This window comes from Canis lupus, chromosome 32 (genome assembly GCF_003254725.2).
Source record: "Canis lupus dingo isolate Sandy chromosome 32, ASM325472v2, whole genome shotgun sequence".
Lineage (NCBI taxonomy): Eukaryota > Metazoa > Chordata > Mammalia > Carnivora > Canidae > Canis > Canis lupus.
Genome location: NC_064274.1, coordinates 26,480,648 through 26,505,684, shown reverse-complemented (window position 1 = coordinate 26,505,684; position 25,037 = coordinate 26,480,648). Strand labels below are relative to the sequence as shown.

At 40.3% G+C, this 25,037-nt stretch overlaps 1 protein-coding gene across 2 annotated transcripts in view; it reads right to left on the bottom strand.

The window, feature by feature from the left end:
* ARHGEF38 (Rho guanine nucleotide exchange factor 38) overlaps window positions 1–25,037 on the bottom strand; it is a 128,986-nt gene that overhangs the window by 40,817 nt on the left and 63,132 nt on the right. For both annotated transcript variants that reach the window (XM_049104806.1, XM_025465803.3), the window contains exons 4-5: window positions 12,348–12,495; window positions 5,908–5,925 (exon numbers count right to left, since the gene is read on the bottom strand). In XM_049104806.1, coding sequence (XP_048960763.1) covers window positions 5,908–5,925; window positions 12,348–12,495 — 166 coding nt within the window. The remainder of the gene's footprint in view (window positions 1–5,907; window positions 5,926–12,347; window positions 12,496–25,037) is intronic.

Below are 25,037 nucleotides of genomic sequence, written 5' to 3'. Positions count from 1 at the left end.
TTCTTGCAGAGCTGGTTTGGAGGTCACATATTCTTTTAGTTGCTGCCTGTCTTGGAAGCTCTTTATCTCTCCTTCCATTTTGAATGAGAGCCTTGCTGGATAAAGTATTCTTGGTTGCATGTTCTTCTCATTTAGGACCCTGAATATATCCTGCCAGCCCTTTCTGGCCTGCCAGGTCTCTGTGGAGAGGTCTGCTGTTACCCTAATACTCCTCCCCATAAAAGTCAGGGATTTCTTGTCTCTTGCTGCTTTAAGGATCTTCTCTTTATCTTTGGAATTTGCAAGCTTCACAATTAAATGTCGAGGTGTTGAACGGTTTTTATTGATTTTAGGGGGGGATCTCTCTATTTCCTGGATCTGAATGCCTGTTTCCCTTCCCAGATTAGGAAAGTTTTCAGCTAGAATTTGTTCAAATACATATTCTGGCCCTCTGTCCCTTTCGGCGCCCTCGGGAACACCAATTAAACGTAGGTTTTTCTTCCTCAGGCTGTCGTTTATTTCCCTTAATCTATCTTCATGGTCTTTTAATTGTTTGTCTCTTTTTTCCTCAGTTTCCCTCTTTGCTATCAACTTGTCTTCTAGGTCACTCACTCGTTCTTCCACCTCGTTAACCCTCGTCGTCAGGACTTCTAGTTTGGATTGCATCTCATTCAATTGATTTTTAATTTCTGCCTGATTAGCTCTAAATTCTGCAGTCATGAAGTCTCTTGAGTCCTTTATACTTTTTTCTAGAGCCACCAGTAGCTGTATAATAGTGCTTCTGAATTGGCTTTCTGACATTGAATTGTAATCCAGATTTTGTAACTCTGTGGGAGAGAGGACTGTTTCTGATTCTTTCTTTTGAGGTGAGGTTTTCCTTCTAGTCATTTTGCTCAGTGCAGAGTGGCCAAAAGCAAGTTGTATTGGGAAAAAGAGAAAAAGAGAGGAGAGAAAGAAGGAAAGAAAAGAGAAAGAGAAAAAAAAAAGGGAAGAAAAAGAAAAAAACAAAAACGAAAAAAAAAAAAAAAAAGAAGAAGAAAAAGAGAAAAAGAAAGGAGAAAAAAGGGGGTGGGGGAAGGAAACAAATCAAAAAGCAAAACAAAACAAAAACAAAAACAAAAACAAAAACAAACAAACAAAAAAGAACCACCGGGGAGTATCTTCTGATTCTGTGTTCTTTAAGTCCCTTGGCTTCTCCTGGAAGTTGTCCGTCTAGCTGGTGTTCTGGGGGAGGGGCCTGTTGTGCTGATTTTCAGGTGTTAGCAGTTGGGGGAGCTGCTGTGCCCCTGCCTGGTGCAGGGCTCAGTGGGGGTTGTTTACCCCGTGAGGCCGCAGGAGGAACAGCCCCAGTGGCGGGGCAGCTCTGGAGCCCTGGATTCAGCTCCGGCAGGAACTCCGTCTGCAGGGCCTGGAGGCTCCGGGGCGGGGCCGCTGATGTGCTCAGCTGGGGCAGGAGCGTCCTCGCTGTCCTGGGCCCTCCCGGCCTCTGCCTGTCCCGGGGGAGGCGGGATCCTGGGCTGTGTCCCGGCGCCCTGTGCTCCGGAGCCTGCGCTGGTGGATTCGCGCTCCCGGGCCGCGCAGCCCCCTCCGCGGAGCCGCCGCCCGAGCCCCTCCGAGCTGCTCCTGGAACCGCGCAGCCCCCTCCGCACGGAGCCTCTTCCTCTGCCCGAGCCCCTCCGAGCTGCTCCCGGGGCCGCGCAGCCCCCTCCGCGGAGCCGCCGCCCGAGCCCCTCCTGGCTGCTCCGGTCCCGCCGGGTCCCGCCGTGCGCGCTGCAGCCCTTAGGGAGCTCGGCGCACTCTCCTGGGCGCGCAGTTGCTGTTACTGTCCCGGGGAGCCCGAGGGCATCCCCGCCCTCCTGGGTCCTGCTCCACCTCCCCACGAGCCCCTTTCCGCCCGGGAAGGTCGGTGCAGCTCCTGCGTCTCCGGGACGGGGCTCTCCTGTCCTGGGGACACTCGCCCCGGCCTCAGCCCGGCTCCTCGCGGGGCCCCTCCCCCTTGGAGGCCTTTGTTTCTTTATTTCTTTTTCCCCGTCTTCCTACCTTGATAGAAGCGCGAACTCTTCTCACTGTTGCATTCCAGCTGGTCTCTCTTTAAATCTCAGGCCGAATTCATAGATTTTCAGGATAATTTGAAGGTTTTCTAGGTAGTTTGGTGGAGACAGGTGATTTGGAGACCCTACTCCTCCGCTATCTTGCTCCTCCCCCCAACTTATGATTTTCTTAATAAATTTTCTTTTCTCTAGCTTACTTTATTATAAGAACACAGTATATAATTTATAGAACATATAACATATATGTTAATTGACTAATTATATTCTCAGTAAGGCTTTTGGTCAACAGTAGAGTATTAGTAAAGTTTATTAGGAATCAAAAGCTATACATGGCTTTTCAATTGCATGGGAGTCAGCACCCCAAACCCTATTCTGTTTAAGGGTCAACTATAGTTATATCTTACACTAAAATATAAAGCTGTAGAAATGAAAGCAGTTTGGTATGGGTTCATATATAGATAGAAGAGTAGCACAAAATAAAAAAATCAAGAAATAAATACAAATATGTATGAAAATGAAGTACATAATAAATTTGACATTCTTACTCAATAGAAAAAATGAATTATTCAGTATCAGGCATTGCGATAATTATCTAGTTATATAGAAGAAAATATCAAAAATGAATCCTTTATACCAAAATAATTTCCATATAGATCAAAGATTTTAATGTTAAAAATGAAATTACATAAGAATGTAAAGGAAACAGGGATTACACTTTAAAACAATCTTATAGTTTTTAAGCAGGACACAACATTAAAGGCTTTTTGCTGGGAGCCCATTGTGGGAGTCAATCCTGGTTCCCGGGATCACGCCCTGAGCCAAAGGCAGACACTCAACCCCTGAGCCATCCAGGCATCCCTAGTTCAACTTTTCTTAAATTTTCTGGCACTAAGTATCAAGAGCCTTTGGATCTAGCAATTCCACTTTTAGAAACTCCTTCTAAGAAAATCAAATTATTCTACAGAGATCATTTATAAGAATGAACACAAAACATCCATCTTTATAGGACAGATAGACACCATTCAAGTATCTATAAGGGTTTGGTAAACTAAATTATGGTATATACATCAGGTAAAATATTATGCAGTCATAAAGCAATGTGGATTTATATTTACTAACATAGAAAGGTGTCCATGATATACTGATGAATGAGGTAGTAAGTTGACATACAGGAAATATATAGTGGTCCCATGTTAGTCAATATGCATGTGTGTGGAGAAAAAATTGCTATGAAGTGAGGGACTCATGAAATGTTACAACAGTTAACTGTGGAATGTGACTACCGATTGTCTCCACGGTCTTCATTTTGATTTTCTGTATTTCACAGTGTTTCTTTAATAATTTTAAAAATATATTTCACAGTGTTTCTTTAATAATTTTAAAAATATAAAGCTTAAGAAAGGAGAAATAACTTATAACATTTTGAGATCGATAGAAACCCTGAATCCAAAGGTAGAAATATCTGATCAAGACAGAGAGCACATGTAAAAAAAAAAAAGTGTAAAAGCATAAAGATGAAACACTGCATTTCTGGAGATAGTTAAATTTAGAATAGTTATGTTTTTCTTGCTTTCAAACATGGGACTTATATCAAATGCTTTTAGGGGGATTTTTGGTGCAGGATTCTATGATTCTTGTCACTTTAATACTGTCTATGATGTTTGCATAAGATTATAATTCAAAATAAACATTTTAGGAGTTATAAGTATTCTTGTCTTTTTCTGCATTTTTTAAAATGTAAACTCTAAAAAAAAGAACCCGCACACAATTTTCCGTTTCCATAAGTAGGGAGATTTTTTTTTTTGAAGTATCAAAAAACCCACATTTCCTAAATGCACTCTTGGCTGCAATATTCCTGGCCTTAGCTGCTAAGGAGCCAAACAATTACAAAGCACTTGACATTGCTTTTTACCCTTTTATGTGGCAGCATGTGCACCTCATGACCAGAGTGAGAGAAGCAGGAAGGAAAATAACTCATGGCAAATGTAGCTTTGATGTGCATCCAGCCACATGCTGCGATTGCTCGTCCTCTTTTCCAGTTCTTGATGTATAGAATAGGCTAGAGGGGGCATACAAAGCCTGCTAACTCCCACACAGCGGGATTGTCCTAAAAGCTATTGAGATTTTTTTAAGCAAGCATTTCAATACAATGTACTGTTTGTTGTATTCTGTGTGTAGGAGCCTGTGCATGCTAACTATATTAAAAGAATCTCTCACTCTGCTCTGAATCTCTCTCCCTCTTTTTGGTCTTTTGGTTATAAAGACCTAAGCTTTAGGAAAGGAAACCTGAGCAGAATTTGTAGCACAGGAAGTTCTTCTGTAATTCACATAGTTCCTCTGTGTAAATCTCCGGTCCTAGGCACTATGCCAGGGGCACAGGGTTTTTAATGAGACCATAATCTCCCCACCCCCTCCAACCACACCGGCTATCACTGAAGAGAAGCCAGGAAGACCCCAGTGTGTGAAAGGACAAAGGCCCCCACCCATTATGCACTTTTTCAAATTCAATTGTTTCAGAATTGGGAACTCATTGAAAAAAATTACATTTGTTTGCACTGTAGGATGTGTGTGTGTGTATATATATATACATATATACATATATACACACACACACACATATACATGTATATATGCACACATGTGTATATATACACATATATATATTTTTTACTTTTGGAAGAAAAGACTCATAAAGTGAGAGGACTGGTTGCGTTTGGTGCCTGTTTGCTATGTCAAAAACTAACTTCTCAGTCCCCTTTATGATGGATGCCTGGTTCTTGCACCTCACTTCTGGAATTCTATCTTTCCTCATTGTTGCTCTGTAACAAAGCATGAATGACAGGTGTTTACAGATTAAATTAAGTAATATAATTTTTATATTGTAGGCTTTTTATTTCCTGATGTACAGTTTCAGGAATTTAGAATACACAGGCACACACAGACACATGTACACAAACAAACACACAGACTAGGAACTCAGGCCCTTAGATTATTGCTGACCATGCTAAACCAAATGTGCTTTTTTAAAGTCCTTATAAATATGAGTTTGTATTTAAGCCAGTATCAACCATTCAGTACTAGACTAGACTATGCTTTCCCTTCTATAAAAATGGACATCTTCCAAAGTGTGTGTATATGTGTGCTACTTTATAATATAATTTCTATATTGTCTTAGTGACAAGTTATTTCCTATTAATATTTTAGGTATATTGAACATATTATATATATATGTGTATTTGTTTTTTTCTCTATAAATCATATAATAATCTAAATTAGAAGAAACCCAATATTTACTATAACGCACAAAGAATCTTTTCTTTTGTACATTAATCTACAGAAACTTCAAAACCAGTAGACTATTTATCTAAGATTTTTTAAAGTCTAATGTAGTTCTTAAGAAGGTGTGTTTTTGAACACATTAATATTCCTAAGTAATATATGTGATGAGCAGTTCCTAAAAAGTTCCTGGCACCAACAAACTTGTGATTTAAATAAATTATACACCAGGAGTCTTCAAAAACATTTTGTAAAGTACATGAGATAATTTAATATGTAGGATCACCTCAGATAAATGGAAATAATGTATTAAAAGCAATAGACATAATTGTAAAAACCAAAACTTCTAATTTTTGGAAATACTCAACAGCTTTATCCCCGTTATATATATATATTTTAAAGTTTTATTTAAATTTAATTTACTTAACATATAGTATATTATTAGTTTCAGAGGCAGAGTTCAGTGATTCATCAGTTGCATATAACAACCAGTGCTCATTACTTCAAGTGACCTCCTTAATGCCTGTCACCCAGTTATGCCATTCCCCCACTCTCCCATTATAGTTACATTTGATTTCTATTATTAAAACAAGGTACTTACTCTTGCATATATATCTTCCTGTAAGAGAGGAGGAGAAAAGTAAATTAATGTAAATCTGCATATTTGAGGTAAATGCAAACATTATAAAATCTTTAAATTTTCACTAAATAAAGCGGTGTTATTTTTCCATGAACGTTTTATAGACTTGGTCTCATTATTTTATAATCACATCCCTAAAATTTTATCTGTAGCGTACATACACTAACTTTGTTTCATGCTGTCTAGGGTAAAAAAACTATTGATTTGGATCTTAGAACTATTGTTTTTGATTATGCAAAAATGGATTTAAACATCAATTTTTTTGTTTACATCATGAAAAAAAGAGAATCCATTAAATAGATTACAAGACTCCAGAGTAAAGTATAAATGACTTGCCGGAAATGACCATCAGGCACTACAGAATATCTCTATATACAGTATTAATGCAAGTTATGAACAATTCACCTATTTAATAAGGTAATTCCCACAAAAACTTCCAGTAACTATTACTAGCTTTCGTGGCTTCCATTTTGCTCAGTACAACGAATGTCCTTCCAAGGCAACTTGATCTCTCTTGATTTCTTCTCTACCTCATTTCCTGTTGTTCACAAACTCCCCCAAACTATGGCAACCACACAGCCTCCTTGATCTTACTGAAGTCCAAAGGCAGGCTTCTGCCTCCAGGTCTTGGCACTTGCAGTTCTGCTGGCTTGCTCTTTCCTTAGGTATCTATATGGTGCCCTCTGTATCTCCTTCAGGTCTTTGCTCAAAGGTTTCTTCTTCCCAATGAAACGTTCCTGGACCAATTTTTAAAAAATTTTGCCTTGCCTCCTATGCTTCTCTTTATCTTCATTCCCTGTTTTATTTTTTCTCCATAACACTGTCACTTAAAAAAAAGTTTTTATTTATTTGACAGAGAGAGAGAGAGAGAGCGCACAAGCAGGGGGGCTGGCAGGCAGAGGGAGAGGGAGAAGCAGGCTCCCCACGGAGCAGGGAGCCTGATGCTGGGCTGGATCCCAGGACCTTGGGATCCTGGGCAGAAGACAGACACTTAATTACTGAGCCATCCATTTGCCCTGAATATTTTCAGTGTAAAAAAATAAAAATACTGTGACCCCCATCTCATAATAGTAGATGTTTTTTTCATTTTCACTGAGAAAATCCATGATAAATATGTAGTTTGAATTTCATAAATTTTAATGGACTTAAGTTTGAAAAAATCAATCCCAGTACTCCATATATGCAAAAAACAATGGTATACATATATGTAAAAACAATTACTCCTCCACTCTTCAGACATCTTATATGAACGGATTCCTAGATACCCCAAAATAACTAGGTTGTGCTGACTTTAAGACCTTCTTGTTGGAATCAAGTAAAGAATTCTAATGTTTAAAAAATCAGCGGCTGCTATCATTTCAGGCAATTATTGTTGTTTGAAGAACTCTTCTATGTCAATGAAAGAAATTGTGCCACCCTGAACCCTGTATTTCCTTCTATTCATTTCCTTTAAGCTCACATTTTTGTCTTAATCTCTGTCCCCTTCTAATGAGAATTTCATTTTCCTAGTATGCTCTGTAGATCATAGATCAGAAAATTTTGGGGAGAAGTTGAATAAAAATATAAATGCATTTTTCTATGGAAGAGAACAAGTGAACAACGTGATCGTTTGGGAGCCAAAACACGAAATTTGAAGTTGAAAGAAAAGATTATTCTTTTGACTCCTAAAAAAGATATAGATTTTTTTCTTTTTCATTTATTTCAACCAAATAAAACAAATACTATGACATAAATTAGCATGGTGTTTAACGTAAGTGTAGCATTGTACAAAAAGGAACCTGAGAGATTTTCTAACAGGGAAAACCTGTTGGAGTAATGGCATAGTAGTATTATGTTATAGGGTCTCCTTACTTGCTCATCATTTTTTTAAAGTCTCCCTTTTAGGCTGAAATTTTGAAGTTAACCCCAGCCAAGGACAATTCAGGAAGGAAGAAATTAGATTGTGTTCATTTATCCTTTTATGGGGAAACTAACTTAATATGAATACTTCCACACCTCCTACCTTCATGGGATCATTATAATTGGACTTACAATGAACACATTTCTTATGTGGCTATATCATAATGATTATAGTTTTGTTCAAACATGGTGCCACATAACAAGGAACTGAAAAAATTTCCAAAAACGATTTTAATTTTAATTTGGAACATTCCATTAGAATAACATTAAGAAATATAAAATGTGGCAAACATATTGAACTCTATTCTTTTAGGTTCTGCTTTGCATGAGCTTTCAGCTTCCTTCTGAATGGAGGAGCTGTAGTAGTCATATGAACAGCCAAAATACCCCCATGACTAGAGTTAGTTTTCCTCCTGAGGATAGTGGCTTCGGTCTGGAAGAAGAAAAATGCATATAAATTTTTAACAATGAGGCATAAAGCTAGAAACTTGTCTTCCAGCTACCAAAAAACTCAGAAAAGTCCTTTAGTTCTTTTCCTATTACAAAATAAACAGATCTCTAGGGCCTCTGAAAGGCAGCAGAGATTTGGTGGTATTTATAGCTAGAAAAACAGAAAAAGGAGGTAGCAGACAGGCTATTCTAATTATAGTAGCACTTGCATTTATAGCTTTTTTTTTTTTTCATTTTCCTCCTTCAGATCAGAAACCTTAAATAACCCCATAGAGGCTAAGTAACTAGAGCATTAGCAAATGACTTCCATAAATTTAGAGACTGTATTAATAATATTTCATGCAGTCTAAGGGGTCACTACTGAGAATCTGTAAATACTCCTTATTGAACAAATAAAACTTGCAGATTTCCAGTTTGCAGGCTACAGATGTAAATGTAATACTGTGCTTCCAGATACTTTTAGTCTTTTCTTTCTTAAGATCTCCAAGCCCTGAATGTATCTATAGTCATGAAGAAAATCCATGTGCTTCTTTCTCTGAAGGTGTCCTTTTAAGATGAGTATGTATCCACAATTATCACAGGGTGCTTGTTAATATGTAGCTAATATGTAGCTTCGTGGACTGGACCCTCACAGTCCCTCCCTCCCTTCCTTCCTTCCTTTTTTCTTTTCTTTTCTTTTCTTTTCTTTTCTTTTCTTTTCTTTTCTTTTCTTTTCTTTTCTTTTCTTTTCTTTTCTTTTCTTTTTTCTTTTCTTTTCTTTTCTTTTCTTTCTTTCTTTCTTTCTTTCTTTCTTTCTTTCTTTCTTTCTTTCTTTCTTTCTTTCTTTCTTTCCTTCCCCTTTCATCTGGAGCAGAACATGAGACTCTGCACCTTTAATACACATTCCTGTGGATCTGACACAGGGGAACTCATACAACAAGAAGTGCTGTCCTAACATTTCAAAGGGATTGAAAATTATTTTCTAGATACAAATAATATCTTCTCTTTTGAAAGATAATGGGCTTCAAAGAATAGCCAAAGGTTATGAGCTCAAGTCTGTTACAAAACCAGGAAACTCTCTACCATCCTTTTGGAAATTAGCCTTGAACCTCACCGTGACAGCTTCTGGTGTGTTATTTAAATTAACTCTGATATTGTTATTAAACTTTCTGGATGGTTTTATCTATCCAAGTAGAAGGTGTGTTCCTAGGAGGCAAGAACTACGCATACATATTTTTTTTCGAATATTATCTAGCATTCTTAATAAATATTTATTAGGCCCTCAATAAACATGTTTTAATTTTAGTTCAAATGCAACCTAAGCTTTAAAAATCTGCTTTAACTTCTGAGACCTGAAGCTACCTCTCTCATGGATATTGCTTCAAACCCTGTTGTTCCAATATCCCCTTGAACGGTAGAAAATGGAGGCCACACCTAATATTCATTAGAAATTGGCAACTGTGCACTTGGGCTCCGTTATTTAGCCACAAGGAAAAGGCAGAGCCATAGTAATAGCTCTGACTGATTACTTGGCAAGGGAAGCCAAGCCCTTGGGGTGTTCCAGGCTCTCTTTGGCCTATAAACCTGTTTAAAAACCTGTTTCTCAGAATTTAAAGCTTAGCTCAATTGGGGTCAGTATTATAGTAATGTCAATAATTCTGCTCTCAGCTTTCAGGCAGACCAGTACAATTCATCATCAACTTTATTTTCATGGAAAGGCAACTTTTGGGAAAATAGCTCTAACTTAAGCTATTTTATTTTGATTTTTCTTTCCCTTAAGAAATAGTTGTGCCAATATTACTTCACCTGGATTTCGTGCTTTCTAAACCTTAGCACCTTCCAGTGCCTGAAATTATTCTCTAAAATCAGAATAGTGCTGAATACACCAGATTTGGGACACCCACCAAGGCAATAACTCAAGGCTTTCAGAAAAAGATCAAATAAGTCATTGAGTCTGAAAGTCATTTTCAGTAATTGAGACTTCTTGATATTTCAAAATTACCTCTGCCTTTAGCTGCTTTTAGGGACTATGGTACTGAACCACACTGCCAAGTGGAATATTCTGGTAGGGTCCATTTCTTTCTCTTAGAAGTCAGAAGTCTTAATGAATAATAAACTAGTATTCACCCCCACTGAACTGACAGCTCCATGTCCAGTCAACTGTTAGGAGCACAAGCCAAAGTAAGTTAACTATTTCTGCTCCCGGTATGGACCTCCATTCCTGGGGTAGTAGTTGGAGTGATGGCCAAAGGTGTGTCGTGCACCTGCTGTGAGTTTCCTCTCTTTTATTTCTAGAAATTGAAGAAGGACAATGACTCAAGGTAGACATTACTGGATCAGATCTTGCCACTCAATTAAGGTAAGAAAAGTATTCATTCACACCTGGTATAACATCATCATTTGTCCACAGGAAAGCAAGTATCTGTATATTTAGAAGATGTTGCTTCTAATTCATGAATTTATTAAGGTGGATACAACTTCAAACTTTAAGGTTTCTCTGAATTGACTTCTAACACTAAACTGCTAATACTGGAGAAATAATGAACTGGAACTACTTGTCACATCTTATCTTTAAGAATTACCTGATCATATCAAGCTCCTTGTGGACAGGGTCTAATTCTTATTTAGCTTTGAATTTGCAGCACCCAGATATATGCTTGCTATAGCATAAGCATAAATAAATGCTTGTGACATTGTGACTTGAATATATTCTTTTCCATGATATGAAAATGGGTAAAGAACTGCAGCAATTTAATGACCCTTAGAAGGTGATAAAGTTAATTTTTAAAAATTCTCTGCGCCCTGTTTAAGGCCACTTTCAGTCCCAGTTCTCTCCTGAAAGACATTTTCCAGAGTCCAGTAGTTCCCCTATCTGGGGGGTTTAATTACCACAGTTAGTCGTTATCCAGAAGCAGATGCTCCTCCTTCTGATTCTCAGCACGTATAGGAAAACCATAGTATATATAGAGTTTGGTACTATGCCTGGTTTCAGACATCCACTGGCATCCACTGAAATGTATCCCCCATGGATAAGGTGGGGGACTACTGTAGTCTCATTTAGTCTGCTAATTTCACTTTAATTCAGCTATCCATCTCTTGGACCACATTAGGGCCCCAATTTTTGTCCCCCTACTATAAAATATATAAGGAGGGGGGAGTGCTCAGACTGGCTGGTATGCTTTGATTTAGATATCACAACCCTCTCTGGTTAAATCTTTGACAATGGATATTCCTCAGAAATGAAAGACCACAGTAGAACCACTAAGAAGTGGAGTAGGGCAGAAATTCTGGCTTTAAGCATCATGCGGTAGAACACAATATATACAGTAAGATACGGATTCCATTTCAAAGGATCAGCCCAAACACATGTCCATATTTCATGCACATGAAAAAAATCAAAAAGAAAACCAAGCTGTGGTCATTAATACATGGTCTAGCAAGGAGCTAGCATTAATGCAAGGTCTAGCAAGACCAATGCATGGGATAGCAAGTTTTTTTTTTTTATCTTATTTGTGCTTCCTTATGTTTTTCAGATTTTTATAGTGAATCATTTCTTCCAGGTTAAAAACAACATATATTATGTAGTGCCAAGACTTTAGAGATGAGGAAGGAAGGCATGACTAATTCTCCCAAAACTAACTTTAACAGGGTCTGACCTGTCCTCACCCATCTCCCCTCTTTAATCCGGGGGAAGGTGAGAGCCATTTAGAGAGTCACAGGACATTCCACTAACTTTATTAGTCCACATGCTCCACTGCTGTCTCATGTGGGGGCAGGCGGCTAACAACAGCTTTAAGAAGGGCCTTTTCTTCCACATTTCATTTTTTTGATATTGCATTTTTTCCATCTTTACAGAGCCCCGAATCATCTCCTATGTTATTTTTAGTCATGCTCACAGGGGGGGAGGAAAAAGTCAATCAGGGTTTCTGGCATGTCAGCTTTTCATAAAGAGAACACAAAGTAGAGCTCCCAGCAAGCCTCATCAAATCTAGGATTTATGTGAGAACTTTCATCTACATCCAGTTAAAATGTTCCCTGCTAGGCATGGAAATCATCATTTGAAAAGACCTTACTTTAAGGACTGGATACAGTGGCTCAAATGTTGCTTCAGCTCTTCTTCCTTTTCATAGGATTCCAGTACACTGTGTGCCTCATCATGGTGGTAGCAGTAGATTTTATAAGTATCTTCCAGTGGTCCTTTAATCTGCAAGAATACTTCTCCTGATAAATGCAAAACAAAGGTAAAATGACATTAAATCAGACCAAGCGGCCACTCCATATGTTTATTCTTTGACAGTGTTGATCAGTGTTAAGTTGGATAGGTCCCACTTTCTCCCTGGGTTACTTAGGAGGGGTTCCCTTCCCTTCCCTTCCCTTCCCTTCCCTTCCCTTCCCTTCCCTTCCCTTCCCTTCCCTTCCCTTCCCTTCCCTTCCCTTCCCTTCCCTTCCCTTCCCTTCATCTTTTCTCCTTCATTCTTCCCTCCCTCCTTTTTTTCTTCTCTTCCTTCCTTTCTTGTAAAAAATGAAGGATAAAGAACTTGACAAAGATAAGCAGCAAAAGAAAGCTGGCTTTCTACGTGCTTGGCTGGTGTGCAAGATCCTGGTTAAGGGCAACACTTTAGATTCAGCCTGGGTGGGTTTGGATCAGGCTGTGCTACAGACGTGGACAGGTTATGACTTAGACAAGTTATTTCTACTCTGAATCTGTTTCGTTGTCTATAAAATGGGGACAATAATAGATCCAATTTCATACGATCATTATAAAGATTAAAGGGATAGTGTGTGTACAGTACATACACAGTAAATGCTCAAAATGGAGCAGTTATTGTTAATTTATGAGAGGTGAAATTTCAGTTCTAAGTAAATTATTTTTTGCTATTTATTCCACTGACATTTCCCAAGATTCTCTGAAAGGCAAGCAATGAAGTTTAGGGAAATAAAATATTTCCTTATATAGAAAGTATTGGCCATTATTCCTGTTAAAACTCAATGGATAGGGGCACCTGGATGGCACAGTAGGTTAGGCATCCAGCTCTGGGTTTTAATGCAGTTCCTGATATCAGGGTCATGGGACCAGGCCATGTGTGGGTCTCCACACTCAGCACGAGGTCTACTTGAGATTCTCTCTCCCTCTCCCTCTGCCCCTTTCCCATGCTCTCTCTCACTCTCTCTCTCTGTCTCTCTCTCCAAAATAAATAAATAAATCTTAAAAAAAAACACCTCAATTGGATAGTACTATAAACCAGGGTTATGACTGTATCTTCTTAAAGCAACTTGGGCTAATTATGTCTAGGCATTTAAGAAATCTTTTTTGATATTATGATAAAATCGCATCTGTAACTGATGACTCAAGAAGATATTGAACAATAGTTGGATTTAATCACTCACTCCATTATGTGAAAATGTGTATTAAGCATCCACTGCACACCCCAGCACTGTGTTAAGATGATTTGGGAGACACAGAAGAAATACATGATGGGATCTGCTCTCAAAGACACTACAAATTTGGGATTGACAATGACTTGGGACTGAACTGATTGTGAGTTACATGAACCTACCAATCTGTACCTATTATATTGTTACTGTTATAGTAACAATAGTCATTCTTCCTACAGAAATAGGATTCCCTTTGTATTTTCAAGGTGCTTTGCCCACATTAACCACTTAATTCCCTGTGTGTATGAGGAGATAAAAGGTTATTTATCCCTATTAGATAAGGATGGACAAATCAGAGTTTGAAATAAATAAATGATTTTCCCAAAGTCCTGTCCAGGGGAGGCAATGCCAGGATCGGAGACTATATTCTCCTCAATTTAACTTAGGTGTTATTAGCCCTCCACATGTCAGAGCTTTGCTGCACACGTACAAAGTGATACTGTTGGAAAGAACACAGAATCAGATATTACTGTTATCTAGGGTTTGAGTGGCAATTGAGTCTCAATTCTCATCACTCTTGAGGATGAATTTAAGAATTAAATGGAATGTACATGTAAAAAACACGTGGAACTGACTAGCTGCTCATTAAGTATCACTTGTCTCTTAATGCTACCCTGTTATCTCTACAATTAAGACACTAGTACTTTTAATGTATCACGTTCTGTTCCCATTTATATCTAGCCAGTAAGAGACTCATCTGCCTTTCCCATTATAAGAGATTTCTCTGTGATTCTAGTTAGATTGCGTGTGTGTGCATGTGAACATGTGTCTTGTTTGTTTGTTTGTTTGTTTTTTAAATATTTTATTTATTTATTTATTTATTTATTTATTTATTTATTTATTCATGAGAGAAACAGAGAGAGAGAGAGAGAGAGAGAGAGAGAGAGATAGGCAGAGACACAGGCAGAGGGAGAAGCAGGCTCCACGCAGGAAGCCTGATGCGGGACTTGATCCCGGGTCCCCAGGATCCCGCCCTGGGCTGAAGGCTGAGCTACACCGCTGAGCCACCCGGGCTGCCCTTGTTTGTTTTTCAATAGTGCTTTCTTTAGACTTGTAAGGAAACTCAATGTCTATGAGCAACTTTGAAACTGAAGGGATGATGGATTTTTGTTTTGTTCCTGGAATTTTACTGAACTGATTCCTCTACCAGTGTAATTCTTGCAGATTTGGTCTTCAAGACAGTTAACAACACAAACAATAAGAAATAGAGCAGTAACAAGAAGAGAAAATAAGATAGTAGCTAAATTTAGGGTTGGGTATGAGATGAGGAGAGCCTCCTGGTAATGGAACCAGGCAGGCAAATGAGAGCAAGGGTCTTGGCTGAGGGAGACTATTATGACCCAGAAGCGGGAGTGAGTGGCAGGCCCAGAAGAAGCTCAGCAGCAAGTCAAGAAGAGAGGATCTGAATACACACAGCCCAACCAAAGATGGGATTGTAAATATATGTGTTCACTACAAAGCAGTTTAGAGACAAACAAAGGAAGAGGGAAGGACAACCTCATAAATCTGCAATAGGAACAAGTCAGAAAGTCAAAAAACAAGGGACAAACACATTTATTTCACACACAATGAAACCATTAATTGTAAATTCTAACACACACGCACACATTTTTAACAGAAGTGGTGCAGTTTGAAAGAATATATAGCTCTCTCTGAACAGCAGAGTCAAATTTTTTACTCTTTTCCAAGTAAAATTCTGCTGGAGCTCTAATAACAATTATTGAAGTTAAAAGATATTTAAGCACTCTAATTGAAAGTCATTTATTCACCCAAAGGCCAAGTACAACACTGGTGGGTAGAGTATTTGATTCCCCTTCTAGCCCTACCGATGTATTCTGCTTCATAATAATGCAGATAAAGCGATGTGTCTTGCAGCAAAAAAGTGATTCTGTTTCCACGGTAACATAACTCTGGGCTGCATTTCTTTAGTGGTGAAGGACAACTGCTCTGTCTAATGGATGTGGGTTTGAAGGGATGATTAGGAGTGGAGGAAGGATTGAGCCAAAACCAGTGAAGGTAATTTCACTTCTGGCTGCCTGTCACAAAAGCGCCAGAACACTATAAAATAAATATAACTATCGTGTACTTGAAAAAAAAAATTCTACAACCCAAGAATTTCTGCATTGGCTTTCCCCAAAAGCAATCACCATGCAGAGGGGGGAAAAAAGCACCTTCTGCCCCTTAGTTATCTCTTCCACAAACAACTTCCCAAAATATTGAACATGTTTTATGTCCTGGTGTCATTATTCAGGTATTGCAAATTGTTCCCAACACTAACATAAATATATTTATGTTTCCCTTCTTGGCCCACCTCTTCTTTACTTCCAGATCCTCACATCCATCCCCAAGATGTGCCAGACCAAACAATATGGCCTCTCTATTATTCTGACCCCATTGCAAGGTGAATTTCCCCTGCAAGGCAGTAAACCAGGGTACAAAAACAATGATATTCAAGAGATCTTCTTGTCCTAGGCTTTGTTTAGGAAAATCATAAAAAGGAATGAAGCAGTTATTTCATCATTGTCTCACAACAATTTAATGAGTGACTATTTCACACCAAGCTCTCTGGTGGGTACCTCGGATACAAAGAATCAACACTTCCCTCCATGAACTTATGAAGGCCAGTAAGAGTAAACTCCCATTTACCATACTTTGTATAAAACACAAAAGATTATCTGTTCTGCTATTGAGGATTTATTAGCGATTTCTGCAACAGCCTGCCCTTGAAATAGGGGTGATGAATGAATGCAAAGCACAGAGCCACACTGAGAGAGTAAGGTCTGCTCAGAAAGTACAAGCGGTCTGGCATGGCTGGACAGTTCCAGAAGAGGCTGTACTTGTAGGCTGGGGTCAAATCATGAAGGATGTGGTGTGTCATTAAGGAGTTGGAACTTTAGCCTCAGGTGATGGAGAAGCACTGATGATTGATTTTAAGCAGCAGACTGACATGATTAGCCTGTATTCTAGAAAGTTTACTCTGGGAATTAGTCCTACGAAAGACAGGATTTGAGGAAGGAGTTAGTGGAACTAGAAAAGAGAATCCAATTAAAAAGCTTCTATAGTAATACAAGACATAAATAATGAGGGCTCATACAGGAAGTTCTGGCACTTAAGGTAGAGTGCTCTAAAGTCAACTGCCTGTTTTCAAATCCTGATTTTACTATTTACTCCTGTGAACACTTGGGTAAGTTACTTGACTTCTCTGTTCTTTAATTTCCTGATCTGTAAAATGGAGCTATAATAATAGTAGGGTTGTTTGTAGACTAAATGAGTTAAAATGTATAATATATCCATAGCTGGCAAATGCCCAATAGATGTTGGGCATATAACCACTGAAGAAAAAGCAGGGGGGATGGAGAAGAAGGCAAGAAAATGGACATTGACATATGTGCAAGATGAAGAGGGTCATTCCAAGCATATCCTATGATCTTGGTTTTTAGTACTCATGTGAATAGACAATGATGATAAGATATGGAGACCTTATGTGGAAAGACAGAGAGTTTAATTTTAGATGTACTGAGTTTGGGTTACCCAAAATATATTAAATGGAGATGTTCTTTGTGGAATTGGATGTAGGAGTCTGGGATTAAGAAAAAAAGATCTGAAGAAGAGGTGTAGGTATGTAAAACTCAGAAAACAGAAGTCGTGACTTTGATACAATCATGCAGGAAAGTAGAGTGAGAAGAGGGCTTGAGGACCAAAAGCTGGGGGCATGCTAACATTGAGGGGAGCCTAGAGTTTTGAAAAAGAGTCTGCAGAAGAGCTTGAGAAGATTCAGTCAGAAAGAAGGGAGGAAAACTAGGATTGGTGTCAGCCAAGCCAAGGGCCAAATAGTGAGAAATATGGAAAATAAGTCATTGGATGACAGAGTGAGCCATTGTCCCCAGGTATCAATACTCCCCTTGAAGCAACAACATTTTAGTCTGCAGCAAGATAAAAACTACTTTTCCTAGCCTTCCCTGCGATAGGGGTGGCTGTGTAATTAAAGCCTGCAAAAGTTGTCCAGGGACAACATCTGGGAACTTTAAGAGGCAGGTAGCTCATCATTTATCCCTTCTTCTCCATATTGTTCTTTGTTCTGCTACCCGGAACGTGAAGATAAGGCTAAGTGTGACCTGGAAGAAGTATGTAGCCTACAGGACTTTGCAGAGCAGAACTGCCATATAGACCTAAAATACAGGCCTTTAGACTATTACACAGTAAAAAATGGGCATCTTGTATTTAGGATAATAACGTTTTGTTTGTTTGCTGTTTCTCCTGGATGAACTTAATTCTAATCAACACACTGTTTCTTCTTCTTCCACAAGTAAATATTTTGGGAGGACTCATGGCAGTTGATGCAACCCTCTTTACTACCCATAAAATCTAACTCAAAAATTGTATGAAATGTTACAGAAATTGTTACTTATGAACAGTGTTACAGACTGGATATTTATTTCCCTCTAAAATCCATATGCTGAAGCCTTAACTCCCAGTGTGATGGTATTTGGAGATGGGACTTTTGGGAGATAATTAGGTTTATATTAGATCATGAGTGTGGACCTGTCATGATGGGATTAGTGCCCTGAAGAGGAAGAAACATCAGAGCTTTCTCTATCCACCCTGTGAAGGATGAAATGGGATGGTGGCTGTTTGCAAACTAGGAAGAGGGCTGTCACCAGGAATCAGCCACCTTGATCTGGACTTCCTAGCCTCCAGAACAGTGAGAAATAAGTCTATTGTTTAAACCACCAAGTCTATGGTTATTTGTTATGGCAGCCTGAGATGACCGAGACACAGAGTTTAAAGTACAAAGTTATTTGTGTTACCAAGAAAAAATATGTAATAAGTTCAACTCTAAACCCAACGACAGTGATGTTTAAAGAGCACTTTAGTTAAAATTTTAAGCATAAACTATGGCCAAAGATATATCCCCCAAGTTCTGTAGTTCTAAGAAAAACTTGTTTGTCAAGACAGAGTATTCACACTACAGAGAAGGGGGCATGAAGGCTTTTGAGGATAAAGGTGGGGATAGAACCTACTCTCTAGAAAGAGCGTCCAAGATCTGGGTAAAATGATAGGAGCCTCTGGCTGTCACTCCCATGAGGGATACTCACAATTGAGTAAACCTGCCATTCCCAAATGAAAGAGCTTTGCTGGCAGCTTTCACCAGGAGGTTCAAGGAGAGCTCCCCAGTTTGCTTAGCCTCCTTGGATGAAAGCCCAGCTGCTGGGTCTGAACGAGACAGTAGATTAGTCAGCCAAATGCCAGATCATGGATGTGTTTCCTTCCTTCCTTTCCTAGCCCCCTTCTGTTCTCCAGGACAGGGGAAAGTGAAGAGGCAAAGTGGGAAGAAAAAGATGGGAAGAGTAAATGCTGCCTACAGAAATCACTATGCTTGGCCTTTAGTCTCATTTAGTTTCTACCTAGCCTGGGAATAAAACTGACAACTGAGGATACCCTAGTGACCCTGGTTAGGGTTATGGAATTCACACTGAATATAGGTGCCAAGGGGTGCAGGGAACCATGAGATTAAAACAAATAATCCCTGGAGTATCGATTTTATGAATACATTTGGAACAGAAAACATTTTCACAGAAAAGAGTAGAATGGGAAATTTTTGTGAGTTCTTAAGATAAAATGAGACTTCCAAGCTGTTTTGTGTCTGTGGCAGTGGCTTCAGGTAATAACTCTACGTTCCCTGGGGCTCATATTTCTCTTCTGATATCAGGAATATTTTGGTAAAAAATTTTCCGAAGCTCTAGAGTAAGGTAAGTTCAGAAAAAAGGATTTGGCAATGAGATTTGACAAGTCTGAGATCTCTGGTGACATAGTAACAGCAACTGCACAGGCATGGTGTGAAGGGGATGAGGAGGTGAGGAAGTGGGGCCAGTGAGGCTAGCGAAACCATGAAGAGAAAAAAAGAGAACAAAAGGGAGCCACAGTGAGGTGTGGGGTCTTGTCCCCAGGCCACGGCTGTGTCCAGTGCTGGGAGGACAATGCGATCATAAAGGAGAGGCCATTCTACAGCTGAGGCAGCACCCACGCAGCGTATCTGGCAGCTGGAGATACCTGGCAGCAGGGCAGGATTGACTGGGGGGCATCAGTGGGCATGGAGATGGACTGGGTAAATACCTAGCAGGACCTGTATAAGGAAGAGTTAGGGTCTCCTTCTGTGACCAGAGTTCTTGATGGCAGTTGGGACAAATCAGGCTCTCGCAGTGAAGTGCTTCAACTGGATGCTCTTTAAGTATTGCTCCAATGCTAACATTCTAGAATACCATTCCTTATTTTGATGATAATTCATGATCTCTTCCTGAACCTTTTTGATTTCCTAGATATTTAACTCTAGGTGGGGATTTTTAAACAATATTTTATTTATTTATACGAGAGAAAGAGAACAAGCAGGGGAAGCTGCAGAGGGAGAGGGAGAAGCAGACTCCCCATCGAACAGGGAGCCGATGCAGGGCTCAATCCCAGGACCCTGAGATCATGACCTGAGCCGAAGGCAGACGCTTCACCAACTGAGCCACCCAGGTGCCCTTAGGTGGGGATTTTTATAACAAGTGGCACATTAGGAAAACACTAGCTCTTTGAGAGTTGAAAGCTAGAAGGTTTCCACTGGCTGGATTAGGAAGAACTATAACTTTTCCCTCCTTGAGGTGGGTAGCACCTATGACCCTGTTTTTTTTTTTTTAAGATTTATTTATTTATTTATGATAGACAGAGAGAGAGAGAGAGAGAGAGAGAGAGAGAGAGGCAGAGACACAGGAGGAGGGAGAAGCAGGCTCCATGCCGGGAGCCCGACATGGGACTCGATCTCCGGACTCCAGGATCGCACCCTGGGCCAAAGGCAGGCGCTAAACTGCTGAGCCACCCAGGGATCCCCTGACCGTGTTCTTAAACCAATGAACCCATGACTCGATTTCTCTCACCCTACTATGTACCTCTCTTGAGGTACATACCTCTGCTACAGCTAGTTGCTCTATACTGCCTACCAGCCTCTGAAGATGACATAGGACAAACCACTGGCAGGCTTGGTGACAACCCCAGCAACAGTGATCACCGCGATCCTTCTGTGTGCCAGCCAGGGTACTGGACACTCCTCATCGTCTCCAGCATTCATTTCATTCTTTCAGCACTACTGAGGACACTGTTCCAGATGCTGGTGAAGCATCAGTAACAAAACAGATAAGAATTCCTCTCCTCAGGGAGCTTACATTCTAATGGGAGTATTCCTCATGTCTTGGACTCTAATGCCTTGGAGATGAGGGATGCCTGGGGGGCTCAGTGGTTGAGCATCTGCCTTCGGCTCAGGGAGCGATCCTAGAGTCCTGGGATCGAGTCCCGCATCGGGCTCCCCGCAAGGAGCCTGCTTCTCTCTCTGCCTGTGTCTCTGCCTCTCCCTCTCTGTGTCTCCCATGAATAAATAAAATCTTTAAAAAACATATGAACAGATGAAATGTGGCATCTACTACTAGTTGCTTATCCATTCTTCCTTGTTCCAAACTAACAAAATTTAGACCAGCAATGCACCCACTTAAAAATACTGACCTTTCTCCACTCTCTGCTAGTTAGGGGTGGTCAAGGATGTGGGCAAGTGTGTATTTGTGTGTGAATGTGTTCATGTATGAAATGAGATAATAATGTGTGTGTGGAAATGAAATCATGAGATATAGGTTGAAGTCTCTGGGACTTCCTTCCAAGTGACAAGAAGCTTTGGGAAGAGGTAGTTTTGCTTTTACTGCCTGCAGGAAGCCACGCTTAGTAGTGGAGTAGCCATGGTGAGGCCAGGAGGCCAAACACCACACAGTCAAGTCCTAGGAAGGAAAGACTGTGAGCATCTGGTCAGCAGCTGCCCCAGTTCTGTACTACTGAATTCTGGATTTCTTGTCATGTGAAGAAAAAGACCCCTTTTTGGTTAAGTCCTCTTGGTGAGGTTTCTGTCCTAGGTAGGCAAGTACAGTCCTCACTGGTCTGATTGACTCGGCCCCGGCCACAGAGCTAGTGGTGACAGAGCCAGAATGAAAGCCCAGATTCGTCTCCCCCCAAGGCCCATGCTCTTTCTGGGCTACTTTGCATCTTTGAGGTTTGCACACCTGCAAGTACACTTCTCACTTTCAGTCCCTGGGTATTGGGAAAGTGTTCGGGGGTTCATGGAACTCTTACATTTGTAGGCTGGAGGACTTTATTTCTACATGTGTTCCGCACAGTATTTGATTTTTCACAGCTCCATTCAGCTCTGCCTACACAGCTAAGCCGCTGACTTCTGTGAGCGGCTCCACAGCATAGCATCCTGTAATGTCACGTTCTCCTCAGAGAACAGAACTATAGAACTTGTTACTAAGCCATCCTGGCTTTATTTTCATTACAAGAAATAAGTCCCTGTAGCCCTGGGACCCAGCTTGACAGCACTCAGGAGATTGTAAACCCAACCCCACATTGTATCCTGCTGTCCACTGCCTCCTGCTGATTCTTCCTCTCCTGTATGGATTTGCCTATGCTGGACCCCGAAAAAAAACACAAAAAACCGTTTTTCCTGTCATCTTCCCTGAAGCTGATAGCTTTTCTGTTAGTGCTAACATGTAGGATAAAGTGCCCTGACCTTTCAGCTGCTGCATCAGGGTCTTACCCCTACTGGCCTCACATATTCCAGGCTACAGGTCTGGGATGCTCTCAACCTGTCCCAGCTGGCCAGAGTTCATCACGTTGAGCCTACTTGTGTCCTAAGTACAACACACACACACACACACACACACACACACACACACACACACGCTGTAGGAAAATTATTCAGGTGAGCTACTTTGTGGCGTCTCCCACATGGCAACATGACATGAATTATCAGTGACTAATGCTCTTCTCACAAAAATCACTGCTAAAGGCACAGATTCCTGCTTCAGGGACATACAAGAGACGGTGCTTTAGGAGAACAAAGTACTGCCGTAGAACAGCAGTGCATCACCCACTACATCTTCAAAGAACAGAAAGCTCTAAATTGTCTTTCTCTCAAAGGATAAACTCACCCTCAGGAAAAGGCACATGAAAAATTGCAATTCCTTTACCACAAGCTCCCTTCAGCTCTGGTTCTCAATATAGTGTGCAGGAGGTAGGCCCATAAGGTAGACTCAAACATACTCATAGCTCTTTTTTTTTTTAATGCTTTGAAACATTATAGCATTGTTGCAAATGTATATAAGAGAATGCGAGCTCCGTTTGGGTTATCTGTCTGTGTGACTGACCACCTCAAAACTCAGTACCTTAAAATAACAACCATTTTGATTTTTCTCTCATAATTGTGTGGGTTGGCTGGAAGCAACCATGTGGTTCTTCTACTCTCCTTGATGCCTGCTGAGGCTGCGGTCATCCCAGGGCTGAACTGACTGGACGTTCCGAGACAGCTCATTCATAAACCTGGTGCCTTGTCAGGGACAGCAGGAAGATTGGCCTCCGCTGGGATGCTGGGACAGTTGGGGCACTTTCTCACTTTCCACAGTCTCAGGTCTAATCTTTTTCCATGTGACCTCTTCATGTGGCACTTCCAGCAGGGCAGCTGGACTTCTTATATGGCTAGTTCCTCAAATCACAAAAGTAGAAACTGCCAAGCTTTAAGAATTAGGCCCCCAGTCACTGACACACCATCACTTCCACTGCATTGCATGAATTAGTGGGTCTTAGGGCCAGTCCAGAGTCAATATGGCACTAGGCTGCATGGCAGCGTGAATATCAGGAGGGCCATTGAGGGCCATCTTTGGAAAGTGTCTGCTTCATTGCTGTTCATTGCCGCTCACTATATCAAATGTGGAAATGATACTTGATATGTTAAATTATGCTTTATAGAAGAAAGCATGTTACCTTATTATATCTATGCATCATCAAGATGCATAGATATTGGGAGCATCTAGAAACTACACAAATCCAGTGAATCCGATTATTTGAAAAACATGATCAAGACCTCTGGGGGAAAAAATCACATTTTATTCAATGGTTACATACATAAGAGACCTAGTTTTGTAAATAGATGGGTAAATTTGATATTCTCAGGATAACAAATTAGTAATCTCATACATTGAATATTTATTAAGAATAGGCCCTGGGCCATCATTATTTATACGTGATTTTACTTAATCTTCACAAATACTCTGTGCGGTGGGTATTATTACCTCAAATTTCTACATGAGAAACCAAAGTTCAATGAGATTTTGTAACTTGCCTAATATTAAATATCTTGTAATCAGATGAGCCAGGATGTAAACCTCTAAACCCTATACTACCATTTTACCTGTTTTGTCTTTGCTCACTATTTTCTTAAATCGTTACAGAGTAATCTTCAGTTTAAGGGGAAACAAGAGCCACATCTCATACTCCCACCTCTAAAGATTTAGAACCCATGTCATATTTAGACAGTCTGCTGAAGTCAAGACTTTAAAATCCAGTTTCTACCTTGGCATGATAGTCCAGACAATTCCCTAGAGCTCTCATATCTACAAACATATGCTTCTGTGCTTAAACTTGAACTTCATCCAAACCCCAAGGTTATTATTGAGTAAAATCCTCTGCCTGGTTTATCTGGGTATCTGGAAATTTTCCCTTTGGCACTAGAGCTATGAATCACAACCTCTCATTCGTGCCGTCTAAGGACAGAGAAATGGGACTCCTGTACTTTTCATTTTGTGGTAACATGAGTTTGGAAATGTCTCACCAAGGGATCCCTGGGTGGTGCAGCGGTTTGGCGCCTGCCTTTGGCCCAGGGCGCGATCCTGGAGACCCGGGATCGAATCCCACGTCAGGCTCCCGGTGCATGGAGCCTGCTTCTCCCTCTGCCTGTGTCTCTGTCTCTCTCTCTCTCTCTGTGTGTGACTATCATAAATAAATAAAAATTTAAAAAAAAGGAAATGTCTCACCAAAAATCAGGTTATACTGTAAAATGTAAGAGCTTTGGTGAAAGATTTAGTGATAGAAATTGCCAGTGAACTCAGGATTGATATGGCTACCATATATGAGTCATGGAGGTCTCCTTGGTGCTATGCTCCAGCCACATTAGACAGGACTATGCTGTCTTTATAAGAATTTCCTCTAATCTCCTGCCTTGGGGCCTCTATGTCATTTGTCATTTAGAAAGTCATTTGCTTCAGAGTGCCTGGGTGGTACAGTCAGTTAAGCATCCGAGTCTTGGTTTCTGTTCAAGTCATGATCTCAGGGTTGTGAGATCAAGCCCTGCAAGATTGAGCCCCGTGTTGAGCTCCCCACTCAGCTCAGAGTCTGCTTGAGATTCTCTCCTTCTCTCTCCCTGCCCCTCCCACTCATGCTCTCTCTCTCATTTAAATAAATAAGTAAATCTTTTTTAA